Raw genomic sequence first — 17,506 nt, 5'->3', positions numbered from 1 at the left:
GAATTAAAAATCCAATCTGCCACGATCTCACTGTTTCAGAGCCTGGTTTAGTTCCTAGGCTTTTATATTAAGAAATGTTTCTACCAACAGATTTTCATGGATTAGACTTTTTACAGCACAGATTTGATCATGTTCCTGCTTCCCACAGTGCTTTGCTGCTGAACTCGGTGATGAGGGCGTTCAGAGCGGAGTTTGTCGCAGCTCGAGCCACAGACTTCATCGGGATGATCAAAGACTGCGACGAGGCCGGGTTCCCAAAGGTGGGAAAACATCAACAGCTAAAATACATTTATGCAAAACATGTAGATATATATATAGAAATATTCATAAAACGTGAATGTTGTAGTTTAGGAATTGTAGGTCTATTCTACTGTTGAGTACAAAGGCATTTCAAAGCCACTGTACAGTAGGTACCTTTTTAATTACGGAACCAGCAGAGTGGGAAGTAATACTCAGAGTAAAAACACAATTAATTAATTCTCTAAGACTAAGAATAAGTCAAAAAATTGCAAAAGGAACTCGATGAAGCACAAAAGCCTTGCAAGTGGTGCTACAGTGGTGTTAAGGTGGTTCCAACCTTTAAAAGTGGAGCTCCTTGACAAACAGAAACATTGCATTTTTTGATATGTTTTGTTTCTTTTAAATTCACTATTTTAATCTCAGAGAATATGATTTATTCCCGCAAATGTATTATTGTTATACATTTTCTTTTTTAAATAGTACCCTCTTCCCTCGGCTCTGTAATCATGTTGACCTACAAAGGCCCTGATACTTCATAATTGTGTTTATTTATCAGAAATACAAAAGTACAGTTAATAACGAAATGAGATTTTAGCATCAAAACAATATCACAAAAAAAGAAATAAACAAATCAAAGACAAATAAAAAATAAGGCCTTCAAAGGGGAAATTGAATGTATTTCCCCCCCCATACAGCACCTGTTGTTCGGCTCTCTGGGCCGCAGCGTGGCCTGTGCCGACCCTCCAGAGTCTGAGCGGCTCACCATCCTGAACGAAGCCTGGAAGGTGGTCACGAAAGTCCGCAGCCCTCAGGTACTGAAGAGAGACGCTGCTGCTGCCGCATGTGGAGGACATTCTTAAGAGAAACTGATAAATGCTTCGTGGACAAAGTTTGTCTTTTGTTATATTTAATAAAGTAATAAAGAAAGTCAATATACAAGTGAAACGATCCCAACACTATAGAGTAGAGAATATCCAACTGGTCCCACCCTTAAATTCATTTAGGCATCATCTAAACATCCCATCATTAAAGGGCCCATGTCATGGCCATGTCCACTGATCATAATTCCATTGTTGAGGTCGACTAGAATAGATTTACATCGTTCAATGTTCCAAACTCACATTGGTTTCTCACAGCATCTCTGTGTAGTGTGTGTATTCACTCTCTGTCCTACACGGCTTGTTGGAGCTCCTGCCCCCACCCCCCCCTCCCTGTGAGCCCAGAGTGCTCTGATTGGTCGGGACGGTGCGAGGCTCGTTGCTGAGAGGAGCGGACAGGTTTCCGGGTCGGCGATACAGCAAGAACAAGCGAATCTCATCCTGAGCACACACAAACACTCACAGCCGAAGTAAAAACAATAAGTGTGGCTTGATATTGAGTAAGAAAAAGGTTTCAGAGTTCTTATGGTCATTACAATGCAAATTCCAGGCCCTGGTAAAGTTATGGAAAACAATATGTTTCCCAAAGTTTTGGAAAAGTCATGGAAATGTAACTAAAGTTGCATCAAATATAATTTATATTTTATCTAATCGCTGAAATAGTAATACTATAATGATAATAAATACTGTATCGTATAGTAATGAAACGTAAAATGGCATTTAACTGACGAGGTGTTTTGCTGGTGAGAGATTTCAGTGGCTTTAGCGTGTAGGAGCTAGTAAGCCTACTATTTGATTTGTTTTAGATAGGACCAACATGTTTCATATGCAGACCTTATTTTCCTGTTCCATGTTAAAATAAACCATTTTCTGTGGTACGCTGAGAAAGAGTAATGTTTTGGTCATGGAAAATTAGGTAAAGGTCCTGGAGAAGTCATTGATAATCATTGGTGAAAAAGTGTATGAACCCTGAGGTTTCTAACGCTGTGAGAATGGGTCTGCGGAGAGCATTTCTCCGCCATCCCAACTCGTCTATTACCAGCGTTCAGGGAGCTCTATGCAAGTCAATGGGGCTCCCTGTTAGTTAGCCAAGGGGTCCTGGTGTGTGAGGGGCTCCGCGGATTGGTCCATTTGGGCCAATCCGGTCATTTGTTGTTGATGTGGGTGTTCACACGTCACAGAACCCAGGAAGCAAACAATGGAGAATGAGAAATGTCCAACGAGGCGTTCTGGGGCAGCATAGACAGGTCTTCTCTGTGTTAGAGTTTTACTCGCTACAGGGTGCACTTTGAGGGTTTGTGACTGCAGACCGTTTACATGCAGACAAACCTTCATAACAACAAGGGGACGGGTGATAACCAGAAAAGCATGACATGGGACCTTTAAATCATTAAACCTCTCGTCCTTTACCATTTGCAAATCCACCTTTTACTTCCTTTGACCTCCTGAAACGTAAATCCTTAACATATGTCTCATATACAAGACTGAAAATACAATTTAACAGACTAAAGGCAATCAGTGTTTTAAATGATTATATGATAATTTGACACGACGCCACACAGCTGTTAACAAAAGCATGTTTTATAAGCCTCTGAATGTGATCGTTCCTCAGGATTACATCAACTGTGCTGAGATCTGGGTGGAGTTCACCTGCCGACACTTCGCCGTGAGTGACGCTCACCTGTAACGCCTTTTATTCCACCTTATTAAGAGATTTGATTAACTTTTGATCACCTTTTTTTGTTCCTCTTCCTCTCAGAAACGTGAGGTGAACACGGTTCTGGCGGACATCATCAAACACATGACTCCTGACCGGGCCTTTGAGGACGCTTATCCTCAGGTGAGCAGCACAAAGAAATCAAAATGTTTCTCCTTTTAAATCATAAATTATAAGATATTAAATTATAATTAGCTGCAGCCGCTTTAAAGTGACTAAACATGGCTGCTTTGTTAATGCAGTAAACAGTAGTGGTGGTATATGTTGTTACGTTGTGATCTGCTGCTGCTGCCGTCTTGGCTTTATAACACTTGTAAACAGGTTTTTAATCCCAACATAAAACCGTAATAAACTATAGGCAAACTTTTTTTTTGTATCTCCTTAAAACGTATCCGTTCTCCGTACTTTTTTTCTACCTCCAGCTGCAGTCAGTGATCAGGAAGATCCTCACCTACTTCCAGGACTTCTCCGTCCTCTTCTCCATGGTGAGCGGACGCAACACGATGGAAATAATCCATCAGGAGTGTTTTGTTATCAGCTTCTAAATGTCCCCCGATGTTTCTGTTTCTCAGGAGCGTTTCCTGCCGTTCCTCGACATGTTCCAGAAGGACAGTGTGAGGGTGGAGGTGTGCAGATCCATCATGGAGGTCTTCATCAAGTAAGAGCCCCCCCAGAGTCTGATGGATGACACTTGTTTATATTTTGTGACATAAAAAACATTAAGAATCTTGACTTTGTCTCCTGCAGAAACCAGGTGGATCCGACCAGAGACCCAGTCATCCTGAACGCCATGCTGCACATCTGCAAGACCATGCACGACTCTGTCAAGTACGCTGTGTGTGTGTGTGTGTGTGGTGTGTGTGTGTGTGTGTTGTGTGTGTGTGTGTGTGTGTGTGGTGTGTGTGTGTGTGTGTGTGTGTGTGTGTGTGTGTGTGTGTGGTGTGTGTGTGTGTGTGTGTGTGTGTGTGTGTGTGGTGTGTGTGTGTGTGTGTGGTGTGTGTGTGTGTGTGTGTGTGTGTGTGTGTGGTGTGTGTGTGTGTGTGTGTGTGTGTGTGTGTGTGTGTGTGTGTGTGTGTGTGTGTGTGTGTGTGTGTGTGTGTGTGTGTGTGTGTGTGTGTGTGTGTGTGTGTGTGTGTGTGAGAGTTAGTTAGTTACACCTACAATAACAACCATAAACCGTTTACCTTAAAGGTCACCTATTGTGCAAAATTCACTTCTTCATGTCTCTTCTACATCAACATGTGTCCCCTCTTCTTCATGTCTCTTCTACATCAACATGTGTCCCCTCTTCTTCATGTCTCTTCTCCATCAACATGTGTCCCCTCTTCTTCATGTCTCTTCTACATCAACATGTGTCCCCTCTTCTTCATGTCTCTTCTACATCAACATGTGTCCCCTCTTCTTCATGCCTCTTCTCCATCAACATGTGTCCCCTCTTCTTCATGTCTCTTCTACATCAACATGTGTCCCCTCTTCTCCATGTCTCTTCTACATCAACATGTGTCCCCTCTTCTTCATGTCTCTTCTACATCAACATGTGTCCCCTCTTCTTCATGTCTCTTCTACATCAACATGTGTCCCCCTCTTCTTCATGTCTCTTCTACATCAACATGTGTCCCCTCTTCTTCATGTCTCTTCTACATCAACATGTGTCCCCTCTTCTTCATGTCTCTTCTACATCAACATGTGTCCCCTCTTCTTCATGTCTCTTCTACATCAACATGTGTCCCCTCTGTGGAAAGAGACTCTGAAAGTTTCAGGAACAAAGATTCTCTCTCTTTTTGATCCATTTCTATAAAAACCTGTCTGAAAATGAGCTGATCAGATTTTGGCCACTTTATGATGTCATAACGATGTTTTGTCTTGTGTAACCATTAGCCAATCAGCAACCAAGGTACCCCCCCCCCTTATCACCTGAATCTCCTCCTAGAGCACCATTGAGTTCTTTGTAACCAAATCTCTCTCAGAGGGGCGTGGGGAGGGGCTCCTTATTTTCATCTAAAGTAACAGACAGAGAATCAGCACTTTGGAAACAGGGCTGAAACAGAGGGGATTATGGGTAATGCTGCAATGATCTGTTTGGTGTTTCAGCCAATCAGAGACAGGCTCTGTATATATCTGAGACCTGTGATATATTGATGAAAAACAGTATAATAGGGGACCTTTAAATGTCTGACAAAATCCCCCAGGATATGTTGTAAGGCGTAACATTTGCTTGTATTGAATATAACTATAAGAAATATATGTTGATCTGAATTCTCCTAATCTGCCCGGCGACAGCCTTCATCAGTCCTCTGTCTGTTTGCAGCGCTCTGACTCTGGAGGATGAGAAGAGATCTCTGTCCCTGCTCATCATCGGCTTCATCCGCATGGTGAGAGTGCTCAGGCTTTTCTCCAAACATTAGACATTTTATATTTGCTTGTGCTCAAGAAAACGATTTGAGGCACAGCAGTTTTTGGGAGAGGTTACAAAAGGGAATACTGTATATTTTTGGGACTATTTTCAGCGGTGGATTAATACACATTTTGGTGCAAAGAACATTCCTTATTATGAGATCTTAATTCACCAATTTGTGAAGTCATTTTAATTATTTTGTGTTATGAAGTCATGATTTTGAAAACGTTTTTGACATTCAGGGTCTTTTCTTTTTGCGTCACATTGCCAGGGGCTTTTAAAGTTAATAATCTTCCTTTTTATCTGTAAGTAAATTACACGAAGTAACAAAAGCACTTTTTTCTCTCTCCTTACCCACATGTTCTGTCCGTGTGGATCCCAGGTTTCTTTTGGTCGTGACTTCGAGCAGCAGCTGAGTTTCTGTGTGGAGGCCAGAGCGTCGTTCTGTAACCTGGAGTCCGTGCTGGTGCAGCTCATTCACGTCAGTGATAATCTGGGTTATATGTTTAATATATATGTCACACACACAACACACACTCCTTAAAGTTCACTCTGTGTTTGCAGACGGTGAACACGCTGGCCATGGAGACCAGCAGCGTGATGAGAGGGAATCACTCCCGAAAGACAGCAGCCTTCGTCAGGGTGAGTCGACACACACACATCTGATTAATTGTATTTATTTATTATGTTATTTAATTACATTTTTTATTTTATTTCATTTTTATCAATATTTATTAATTATTTGTTCTTATTTATATATTTTATTTATTCATCTATTTATTTAACTAGGACCATGCATTAAAAGATATACAAATAAAACACTAAAAACATTCAAAAGTCTTTATCACACTAAGTTTTAAACACAGATGAATGCACATCTACCAGTAAAGCTATCAAATAACAATTAATAGTTTTTTCCGGGCATTTTTATTGATATAGCACTTTTCAACACAAGGCAATTCAAAGTGCTTTACAAAAATGAAAGACATTAAGAGCATAAAACACATTAGAAACATTAAAAAGTAAATAACACGTGAATAACACAGGTACATGAATACAAGTTACAGTGCAGTGTGAGATGTGAATATTTAAAAAAGAAAAGTCTTCAGCCTGGATTTAAAAGTAGTCAGAGTTGCAGCGGACCTGCAGGTTAGTTCCAGATATTTGACAAGACCCCTAACCAAATTCTCACATTCCTCTACTACCCCTAGACCCCCTGTTTTAAGACTTCCTTCATGAATCTTTGGCCTTCAAACCACTTTTCTACAGTAAAAGTCCTTTCATTGTAAATTCAGGTGTAATCCAGTAATGAATACCTGATCCCTGCAGGCCACCATACTTTGCTACAGGATTTGAGATTCCAGCAGAGCCTGAGAAGCATTCAGCCCAGCGTTGGCTTCCCATGTCGGATGCTTTGAATTCTTCTTCTCCCTGCAGGCGTGCGCCGCGTACAGCTTCATCACCGTCCCGTCTCTCAGCAGCATCTTCAGCCGCCTCAGCCTCTACCTGCTGTCGGGTCAGGTCGCTCTCGCCAACCAGTGTCTGTCCCAGGGTGAGAGCTGCTCAATTTAAACTCCCAACACGTTGGAAACATCCACATCAAGTTCAGTACTAAGCTTTTGTTGCCTTGAATTCTTGAAAAATGTTGTTGTTCTTTCATGCTTCCACGGTGGACGTAGACAGCAAAACTATATCGAAACATCTGTTTAAAAACTCTCACAAAAGTCATGCATTATCATTTTATTGTCCAATTTATCAAGTTGTAAGCTCACTATTTCCCAAAACACATGCATATTCACTTAAACATTACTATTCTGACTTGCACAGAGGAGTAGAGTGCCTTTGCAAAAGTGAGCGTTTTTGCTGAGGTGTTTTATAAAGTAAAGATTTACGTGACAATACATGTGATTGTGAAGTAATGAGCGTACAACTAGATAATAATAATAATAATGCATTTTATTTGGGGGCGCCTTTCATAGCACCCAAGGACACCTTACAGGGCATAGGGGCAATATAGGGAACAGTTAAACCAGTGGATTTAATGAAATGTCACCCGGGGTAAAACAAGACAAACAACAGGAAATGGACACAAAAGGACACAAAAGGACACAAAAAGACACAAAAGGACACAAAAAGACACAAAAAGACACAAAAGGACACAAAAAAACACAAAAGGACACAAAAAGACACAAAAGGACACAAATTGACTACAAAAGGACACAAAAAGGACACAGAAGGACACAAATGGACTACAAAAGGACACAAATGGACTACAAAAGGACACAGGGTACAGCTTATAATGAGAATGCCAGTTTGAACAGGTGGGTTTTGAGTTGGGTTTGGGATGTCCTTACGGAATCAGACTGTCGGATGTGTCGTGGCAGCGAGTTCCAGAGTCTGGGAGCCGAGCAGCTGAAAGCTCGAGCCCCATGGTTTTGAGGCGAGAGCTTGGGACGGTGAGAAGTCCTACGGAGGAAGAGCGGAGGGTGCGGGAGGGGGGGGTGTACTGCTGAAGGAGCTCAGTGATGTAGATTGGGGCTAGGTTGTGGAGAGCTTTATATGTGAGTAGAAGGTTTTTGTAGTCAATACGGTAGCGTACAGGAAGCCAGTGTAGCTGAGTGAGAATGGGGGTGGATGAGTTGGTGCGGGTGATGATCCGGGCAGCAGAGTTTGATGGGAAGGCCAGTCAGAAGCAGTAATCTATCCGGGATGTGACGAATGAGTGGACCAGGATTTCGGTGCTGGGTTGGGACCGAGATGAGCGGAGTCTGGAGATGTTCCGAAGGTGGAAGAAGGCAGTGCGGGTGATGTTTTTAATGTGTGGTGCGAATGAGAGGCTTTCCACTTGGGCAGAGAATGGTATGGGGAAGCCGTCGATGATGATGTTTGGTGCTGGGGTGTTTTGTGACTTGGTGAGGGTGGATTTGGAGCCGAGATAAATGAAACCTTGGGTATGAGGGCGTCCACCCCGAGAGCGGAAGGGGGGGGGGTGTTGTTTTCAATTTTCAATTGAGCCGTCCGTCCCTTTATGGATACTGTCTTTTTACGTTAGTGAGCCGGATCATTTGGCTCGGCTCTCTTAAAGCGCCGTCTGTTTCGGCTCCCAAACGGCTCTTCATGTTACCACAGTTTACCACGGAGCCTCAGTTTCGCCGCTGGGAGGCTCTGGTGCTCGCAGCTCACGCGGGTGCTCCACTAAAACCCCCCCCGCTCATCGCGTCCAAATAGTGCAGGTTCCGTGTTGTCCTGTAGCAGGCACCTTCGATGTCGGGGAAACGATCTTCAAAATACTCCAAAAATAATCCCACCAGACTCCTTTGCCCCTCCAACAGCGGGATGTCCTTGTCCTTTTTCCTTTTCGTCATTTCAAGCGATAAAAACTCTCCATCTTCTCTCGAATTATTAATATTTTTGGACGCCCTCGGCTTGCGTTCAGGGCGTCCCGAGCTGAATAAGGGCGTCAAATGACGGCAAGACGCCCCCCTGGCGGAAACGCTGCTGTGTACTCTATTGTATGAGGGTTTGTACATTTTCTTTATATAGTTTAGCCCTTCATTGACCGTTTTCTGGCTATTGGTTCATCGTGATGGCATGTAAGAAATAAAATGTTCTAGAAGAATTCAAAGTAACACAGGTTGATTTATGAATTGCTTTGTTTCAGTAATTCCTAACATTTTATTTTGTATCTCTCTTCCTTTCTTTTTTTGTCTTTTATCACTCCCTTCCTCCCTCACTCCTATCTCCTCCCCGCCTCCTCTCAGCGGATGCGTTCCTGAAGGCAGCGGTCAGCCTCCTCCCAGATGTTCCTCGCTCCATCACCGTTGAGGGGAAACTTCGCTCCTCTGAGAGCTTCCTGCTCGACTTCATCAACAACTTCCTGTCTACGCTGCTGGTCGTCCCGGTAACACATCCTTACCTCAGCCTTTCAGATCAGAAAGATGAGTCGCATGAGATAAGGTTCAAGGCTTTTATTGTCATTCGAACATCAGCTACAGTTTAGATATGACAATGAACATCTTAGCTCACAGGCTCCTCCAAAAGAGCAACACAATAAAACAGATACAAGTGCAAGTAAATACAAATAGAATATAATAGAAATTGTGCAGAATAGTCTATATACAAGTTGTGTGTGTGTGTGTGTGTGTGTGTGTGTGTGTGTGTGTGTGTGTGTGTGTGTGTGTGTGTGTGTGTGTGTGTGTGTGTGTGTGTGTGTGTGTGTGTGTGTGTGTGTGTGTGTGTGTGTGTGTGTGTGTGTGTGTGTGTGTGTGTGTGTGTGTGTGTGTGTGTGTGTGTGTGTGTGTGTGTGTGTGTGTGTGTGGCCTAGCATTACTATACTTGTGGGGACCTAAATCTGTTTACACAGTCACATGTGGGGACTCGCCTCCCTTATGGGGACAAAATGGAGGTCCCCATGAGGGGAATCATTAATTTTAGGGTGAAGACTTGGTTAGGTTTAGGGTTAGGGTTAGGCATGTGTTGGTTATGGTTAAGCTTAGGATAAGTCTCCAGGAAATGCATGTAAGTCAATGTAATGTCCCCTGAAGTGATGTATACATGGTATGTGTGTGTGTGTGTGTGTTTGTGTGTGTATAGGACCACCCGGAGCACGGTGTTCTGTACCTGGTGCGCGGGCTGCTCAACATGGTGCAGGACTACAGCTGGGAGGAGAGCAGCGACGCCAAAGTCAGAGTTTACATCAGCGCTCTGCCTCTGTTGGCAGCCATGAGCCAGGAGAGCTACCTGTACTCCATTCCTAAAGGTGAACTCTCGCAGTGTCTGTGATACACTGAAATACAAGTTACTGCTCATGTTTTCAGTTTTTTTTGTATATCCAGCAAAAATATACTTTTCTGTGAGCCCTTATTTTGGAACACATTTTAGATAAAAGAAGTCTGCAGTATTTGTTTACCTGTTGAAACCAAGCGGCAAACTCTGGGGCAGAGCCGGGACGCCCATAAGGAAGTGCCACGAACTGCAGTTCATCTATTGGCCGATAGGGGATGGCTGCAGAAAGGAGCAATGTCCATAGACCCCCATGTTAAAATGCCCAACTTTACAGCAGAAATAAACACGTTTCTACCCAAAAATTATTCTGGATATAGTTAGATTCCACCTTCATGACAATGGATTGGGGAGTGAATGCACCCCTTTTAGTTATATTAGGTCTTAACGTTGTTGCATAAATTAGCGATACATATTAACTTTCACTTTTATGCATTTCAGTTCTTCAATAACATTACTTAATTAACACTTCACTTTCCTGACACAGTTCCACTAACATACATTCACTGTCGATTGTTATTTTTTAATATTCTTTGCGGAATTTGGCCGTGTAAAATGTCCTCTTGGGTTGCCGTACAGCCAATGCGTGACGTCATTAGTAAGCGTAACGGACCCCGTGCTGATCTGGTAGGCCGTGCAGATATGGTACCAACTGTCACTACCCGATCCGTCCCCCTGCCCGATCGGTACTGCGCATGTGCGAGATGGTCCATCTTGGGTTGCCGTCCGGACTTCCGGACCATCTCGCACATGCGCAGTACCGATCGGGCAGGGGGACGGATCGGGTAGTGACACCAACAACGGCAGCGACCGACTCCGCCTACTAAGGGCTTCTCAGCAACTCTGCAGAAACCTATGGGTGACGTCACGGACCCTACGTCCATTTATATATACAGTCTATGGTTGAAACACTGACTAAGATAACAGTCACAGTAATATTCAACTATCTTTCCGAATGTGACAATGTATTAAAGTTCATGCAGTCATGTTAGTTGGGCCTTATTCCAAATGAGGCATGGCTTCCAATTTAGACATGTCGGGTTATAGGATAATTTTGTAGACGTGTGTGCAGTGCATTTTGAATAGCTTCTCAAGGAGTTTTTTTAAACATGACTTATTTTCTGTAACTAGGGAAGCTTGCCAAACAGAAAAGCTCTCATTTCTGGTCAAAAGGAGAAACACACCTACTTTTAACATTTTCAAAGACTTGGATATAAAAAAGGTTATGGATATGCACAAATAATCCAATGGTACACTTTTTAACAAAGAGGGTTGACTGATGCCCCTTTCACACCAACGCGTTTTCAGCTCCGGCTCGGAGCTGGAGCCTGAAAAGTGCCGGTTTTTCCTGTTCACACCGCAGAGGCGCCGCCTCTTAGCTCCGGAATCCGGTTCACTTCCAGCTCCAAAAAATTGTCGGTCTAGAGGCAAGAGCTTCGGAGCTAAGAGGCGGCGTCGCTTACGTCTCTCTTACGTCGAGGCGGGGGCAGATTCGTCGTTGATGCTGAAGACCACAAAGAAGTCTTGCATTTCGCATGTGATGTTTGTAAAGTTCCAAGTAAAGTCGTCCGATGCCTTCCATGTCGTTTCGTAAGAGGATAACCAAAGCGAACAGCGCTTCAATACAATCGGCCATTGTTGTTGTTGTCGATGTGAGGGATTTCCACGAGGTTTGGATTTTATGAAGCAGGCACATAAACGGTGACGTCATGACGCAGCAGCGGCAGCTCTGGGCGGTGTGAACAGAGCGGGAGCAGAAAAGGGAAACCGGAGCTGAACCAGAAAAGCTCCCGCTCGGAGCTAGAAAGGGAAAAGCGATGGTGTGAAAGCCGCAAAAAGGAAAAGTACGAGTCCCCAACAGCTGGTTACTATTACTATTGTCTTTTTCTAAATAAGGGCAAATCATTGTTACCATGCTGCTTTATGCCAAGAGACTCTACTTTTTATGTTTCTCGAGTTATAGTGGTTAACAGTGGGATTTTTGTTTCCTCTTCCTGGTCTCAGTGGACTCCAACGAGACCCTGTATGGAGGAGACCCCAAGTTTCTGTCTGAGATCAACAAGCTGTGTGAGACTCTGATCGGACAGATCCTGGATCAGCTGAAGACGCTCGGCCGGGACGAGGTGAGGCAGAAACTCCTCCTCCTCTCATTTCTATCTTCTCTCCCTATTGACATCTGCTTTTAAAAAACAACTGAAGACCCATCTTTTTACATTGGCTTTTGTTTCTACTTGAGATGTGTGTGATGTGTTCTGTTCTTAAACATGGAGAAGTTCAGCTATTATGTTCCAAACATCTGGAACAAACTCCCAGAAACCTGCAGGTCCGCTGCAACTCTTACTACTTTTAAATCCAGGCTGAAGACTTTTCTTTTTGCCGCTGCTTTTAATCGAACTATTCACATCTTAAACTGCACTGTAATTTGTATTTGTGTACCTTTGTTATTCATGTTTTATTATCTTTTACATTTGTGCATTTAATGGGGGATCAAACGGAGCTGATCCAGATTTGCGTCCGATATGACGTAGTATCTGAAATGTGGACCCACGGCCCAATCAGAAACGTTGCTATCAGAAACAATGCCCGACTGTTTTGGACGTAATATGGTCGGTGTTTACATTAGCATCGCTAACACTCAGGCTGCAGTCGAATAGTCCATTTAGCTTAGGAACCTTCCTAACCGAGTGAAATGACCCGGAAGTCCCTCAGTGGCAGCCATGATAAGTGCCGTTTAAATTCTCTACATGAAAGGAAAGGAGGTTTCAAACTTCCTTTATAACCTCCTTTAGCTTAGGAACCACTGGACCTCCCTAACCGAAAGGAGAGGAGAAAATGCTGACCCACAATGCCTTGCAGCCGCAGCATTTGCCGTCACTCAACAGTCGGCCGTTCACGGAAACAACCGATTATGACGGAGAAATTATATCATGAAAGTTACGGTGCTTATTAAGCATTTTAAAACGTATGTGGTAAGTTGCCAAAGTGCTTTGTTTTGAACGTTCATCAGTATTATAATCAAAAAGAGAAATATGAACGTTAGTTTTTACTGAAATGATCAAATAAAGTCAACATCTCACAGTCTTTACTGAGCTGTGTGGGGTTTGTTCAACTTTTAAAAGATGTTTGAATGGTGATATACACAGTGATAGATGTTAAGGACTAACGTTTATAATAAATACATCTGTATTGATTTTAAGATCTTTTCATAGTTCATACAATCATACGTATTGGGATCATTTGTATTCATGTGGACCGGAGGGAGAGGGTGACGAGCATAAGTTTAACTTTCCTTTTTTATTTCAATTCCAACTTTGGTCCTGAAGAATATGTTTCTCTGTTGTCCCCGTTCATAAAGCATAAAGCAACAGCATCAGAGCACGGTGCAGAGTCTCTAGATGAGTCCCTCGTTCTTATTGAACATCCATGTTGTAGTCCGCTGTATAGAGAACTGTAGTTTCCATAGTTACCCCACAGCAGCAGACGCACACAATGACGTCCGCTGGCGCATCATAAACACGTCGGAAAGTGAAAGTGCATTCGGATTCTCTAAAGTACCGCAGTCTCTTCTCCTAAGTCCTTTAGAATTCTCCTATCCACTATCCCTTAACCCCGTGACGTTTCACTCAGAGGTCAAGGAATAGGAGATAGGGTTAGAACTTAGGAGCTGATTTTTGGATTATCGGAACGCAACCTCAAATCAAATCAAGTTTTATTTATATAGCACATTTATAAACGATTTTTGGTCGAGCCAAAGTGCTGTACATATAATAAAAATAGCCTACAGTAGAGACACTTTACAGCAAATACAACAGCACAGATTGTTCAGAATATCAGTATGAGAAAAACGACACCCTCTGTCCTTAGACCCTCTGTCCTTAGATCCTCTGTCCTTAGACCCTCACATCGTACAAGGAAACACTTCCAGAGAAAACCCACAGTTTAAAGGGAACATGGGAGAAACCTCAGGGAGAGCAACAGAGGAGGGATCCCTCTCCCAGGACGGACAGACGTGCAATAGATGCCGTGTGGAAATCGAAGAGATAATACATTTGACAGCATATAGACCGAATGTTAGGAAATGGAACCTCAGAGCTAACCTGTACTGGAGAGCATGTGTGTGAAGAAGCAGGAAGTAAAAAGGAACTCACCTTGTGGTATAACCGGCAAGAGAGAAAGCCTTTGAGCTCCAAACTGTTTCAGAGAGAATCCTTGATAATCCATGATATGGCGTTTCATCACGGCAGCATTTAGTTTAGACAGTAGCTGCCGGGTCCCGCATGAGCTCAGCCCCCTCCTCTTTTATCAATCTTTGTAAAGCTTTATACCCAAATCAACACTTTTGAAACAGGAAGTGAAACAGAGGGATATGAGGCGTGGCTAGAATGGGTGATCTGTTTGGTATTTTGAGCAAAACACTTCATAGACATGTTTTGTATATATTTGTATATATCTGAGGCCTATGCTATTGCCTAGAAATAGCATGATAGGTGAGCTTTAAAACGTCTGCCTCATGTTATTGTATTCATGTTTCTGTGGTCTTCATATTAACTGTTGTTCTTTCTTGTGAAGCACTTTGTGGATTGTATTTCTGTGAAAGGTGCTATACTAAATAAACGTATTATTATTATTATTAAGGCCTGAGCTCGACAAAGTTGGAGCGAAGACCTATTGTAATCCTAGGATTCATTTGTCTTATTATTTTTTTTTTCTTCTACCAAATGAATTGCCTTTTTGAGGGCCTTAGAATGCTTAAAAGACGGAGATTTTTTTGAACACTAAATATATTTCTATTGGGGGTTTCATAAGTGGCGCACACAAAATGGCCCTAATTATTATTATCCCCCCCCGCAGCAGAGCGCTCGTCGGCAGGCCTCCATGGCCTTCTCTCTGTTCGGGGTGCTGCTGGCTCACGGAGATCTGAGGAACAACAAGCTGAGTCAGCTGTTCGTCAACCTGTGGAACCTGAGCCAGAAACATGGACACAGTGAGACCAGAGTGTCTGTGAGTACACACACATCTCACACACACACAGACACAGTGAGACCAGAGTGTCTGTGAGTACACACACACACAGACACAGTGAGACCAGAGTGTCTGTGAGTACACACACATCTCACACACACACAGACACAGTGAGACCAGAGTGTCTGTGAGTACACACACACATCTCACACACACACGCACAGACACACATCAGAGTTCCCGTTAGAATATTTTTTCGCCGGTCAACATGTCCGTTAAAGTTTAAATCTTCCGGACAACATTTGAAAAGTGCCGGTCAAAGGTCTTCTTTGTTATTTATTGAGCTTTAAAACAAATTGATATGATTCGATATTAAACAAACTAATCATAGTAGATTAACTATTCAAAAGTGTTCAGTAATTTACAATAACAATAACACGGGAATAATAAACGGAGCGCTCTCTCCCTCTCCTGACAGCCCGTCATGCAGCAGGCGGAACAGTGATGAGTAACCCGACAGTGAAACTAAACATATCTATAACCAGTTCCGGTTTAAGAGGTTATTAAAATAGCTACGTGTGATATTCTAACCTGGTGTGTGCTTTGTTCCGCTCACCGCTGCAGGTGATTATGCAGAGCTGCGTGTCGACTCGTCAGCAGCAGCTGATCTCTCTCTCCCGTCAGATTAGACTTCACTCGCGTTTATGTCCATATCGATCAGATCCAGCTAGTTCTAGATAATGATATGACTACCTGCTTATTAAAAGACACCTAAACAATAAGCGTCGCTATGCAACCGGGTGAGGCCACAAAGTATAGCGCAGCATTATGCATTTGTTTACATGCCCACCGGAACCCCGAGGCATTACCAACAGATCAACGCACAATCAACCCATCCAGGACATCTATTTCTCCATATGAAGTGTTAGACATTAGAATTGACTATTCTTGTCTGTCACATACTCTTTTGTCTATCACATAAATGTTGCGCAACTGATGCGGTATTGCGCTAAACGGAAATTATTTGGACGGACACTTTGACCAGAGAGATTTAGATTTGCCGGTCTTCAGCATATTTTACCGGTCGTAGTCCGGTAATTACCGGCTAACGGGAACTCTGACACACATCTCTCTCACACACACACGCACACACAGTGAGACCAGAGTGTCACTCTTTATTATTGTAAGACAGAAAACTCTCCTCTCTTTCTTACTCTCTCTCTCACACACACACACACACACACACACACACACACACACACACAGCTGCATCTATGATTGTTTTGGGATGTGCTTGGGCTTCTTGGTTATCTAATTGGACACTTCCTGTTGGAGGTTTATTAACTTCCTGTTTGAGGTTCAATAACTCCCGCTGCCCACAAGTTGGTTTTAAACTTGTTTTAAAAGCACTTAATTTGGAAGTGGGGAGTGGGAGGGTGTGGTAATTCCTGTCTCCTCTATGACTTCCTGTCTCATCTGTCCATGACTTCCTGTCTCCTCTCCTCTGCAGGTCAGGACTCTGGACTTCCTGAAGCTTCAGTCCCAGCAGGCGGACATGTCTCACCTCTCAGAGACGGTGCAGCGCCTCGCTCTGCAGACTCGCACCTGAACAGGTTGCTGCAGCGAGGAAGTGTAAATACCAGATATCAAGAAGGAGAAGAAGAAACGCCTTACTGTATTTTGTGTGAGGACACTTTGTGAATACTTCATTTTACATATTAAGTTGGACCAATATAAACAGTATTAATGACTGAAGCTGTTCTCGTGCCAAAATCCCTTGCTTTTGTCATTTACCATAGATCAATAAAACTACTGAAACCTTAAAGAAAACTATTCTAAGTTGTGGTGTTTGCTTTTATTCAGTGTTACTCCACACGTTTTCTGGTCTTCTGTCTCTAGGCTCAATTGTGTAATTTTGTCCTGATATTAAAAGTATAGAATTAAAGAAGCACGTTTCTAGCAATGTGATGAAACAATAAGGTCCTTTAAGTCAGTATAATGAACAAAATCCTCAACAAAAGGAGTTTGATTTCAGCCTTAAAGAACACAATCTCATTATTTTGAGTTCCTAAATCCTTTTTCTCAAGAAAACGTGGTATTATTTGGAGAAAAGTCGTTATTTTTGCGAAAAATTAAAGGAACTTGTTTTTTTCGTACACTGTCAGAAATGAGCTTCCATAAGTGAGCAATATACTGTGTGCTGTTAAGTTAAATGGCTTCAAATGCCATGTGTATTAAACAAAGAAACTAACATGTTTACTATACTGCAGGATAATCTGGCACCATGCATTGTTTATATGATGTGATATTAACAGGAAGCCCAGCAGGAAACCGATGGACTGTCCACTCCAAGTAGGGAATGAGTCCCAAGTGAAGGAGTTCAAGTATCTCGGGGTCTTGTTCTCGAGTGAGGGAACAATGGAGCGTGAGATGGGCCGGAGAATCTGAGCTTTACCGCACCGTTGTGACGAAAAGAGAGCTGAGCCAGAAGGCAAAGCTCTCTGTCTACCGGGCCATTTTCGTTCCTACCCT

The 17,506-nt window shown here is 42.9% G+C and overlaps 1 protein-coding gene across 2 annotated transcripts in view; it reads left to right on the top strand.

Moving 5' to 3' along the window:
• Positions 1-16,809, top strand: part of vps35l (VPS35 endosomal protein sorting factor like) — a 30,717-nt gene extending 13,908 nt beyond the window's left edge. Inside the window, exons 15-30 of one of the 2 annotated variants that reach the window (XM_034241261.1) lie at positions 149-260; positions 936-1,052; positions 2,731-2,784; positions 2,878-2,958; positions 3,258-3,320; positions 3,408-3,493; positions 3,583-3,663; positions 5,144-5,207; positions 5,613-5,711; positions 5,795-5,872; positions 6,668-6,782; positions 8,992-9,131; positions 9,824-9,989; positions 12,017-12,135; positions 14,867-15,013; positions 16,485-16,809. In XM_034241261.1, the coding sequence (XP_034097152.1) occupies positions 149-260; positions 936-1,052; positions 2,731-2,784; positions 2,878-2,958; positions 3,258-3,320; positions 3,408-3,493; positions 3,583-3,663; positions 5,144-5,207; positions 5,613-5,711; positions 5,795-5,872; positions 6,668-6,782; positions 8,992-9,131; positions 9,824-9,989; positions 12,017-12,135; positions 14,867-15,013; positions 16,485-16,583 (1,621 nt within the window). In that variant the 3' untranslated portion in view covers positions 16,584-16,809. Of the gene's footprint in view, positions 1-148; positions 261-935; positions 1,053-2,730; positions 2,785-2,877; positions 2,959-3,257; positions 3,321-3,407; positions 3,494-3,582; positions 3,664-5,143; positions 5,208-5,612; positions 5,712-5,794; positions 5,873-6,667; positions 6,783-8,991; positions 9,132-9,823; positions 9,990-12,016; positions 12,136-14,863; positions 15,014-16,484 lie in introns of both variants that reach the window. The other variant, XM_034241253.1, reaches the window with a different exon arrangement.
• The last annotated feature ends 697 nt before the right edge of the window (positions 16,810-17,506 follow it).

The sequence above is a fragment of the Gymnodraco acuticeps genome, unplaced genomic scaffold (assembly GCF_902827175.1).
Source record: "Gymnodraco acuticeps unplaced genomic scaffold, fGymAcu1.1, whole genome shotgun sequence".
NCBI lineage: Eukaryota > Metazoa > Chordata > Actinopteri > Perciformes > Bathydraconidae > Gymnodraco > Gymnodraco acuticeps.
This window is presented reverse-complemented; position numbering and strand designations above follow the sequence as displayed.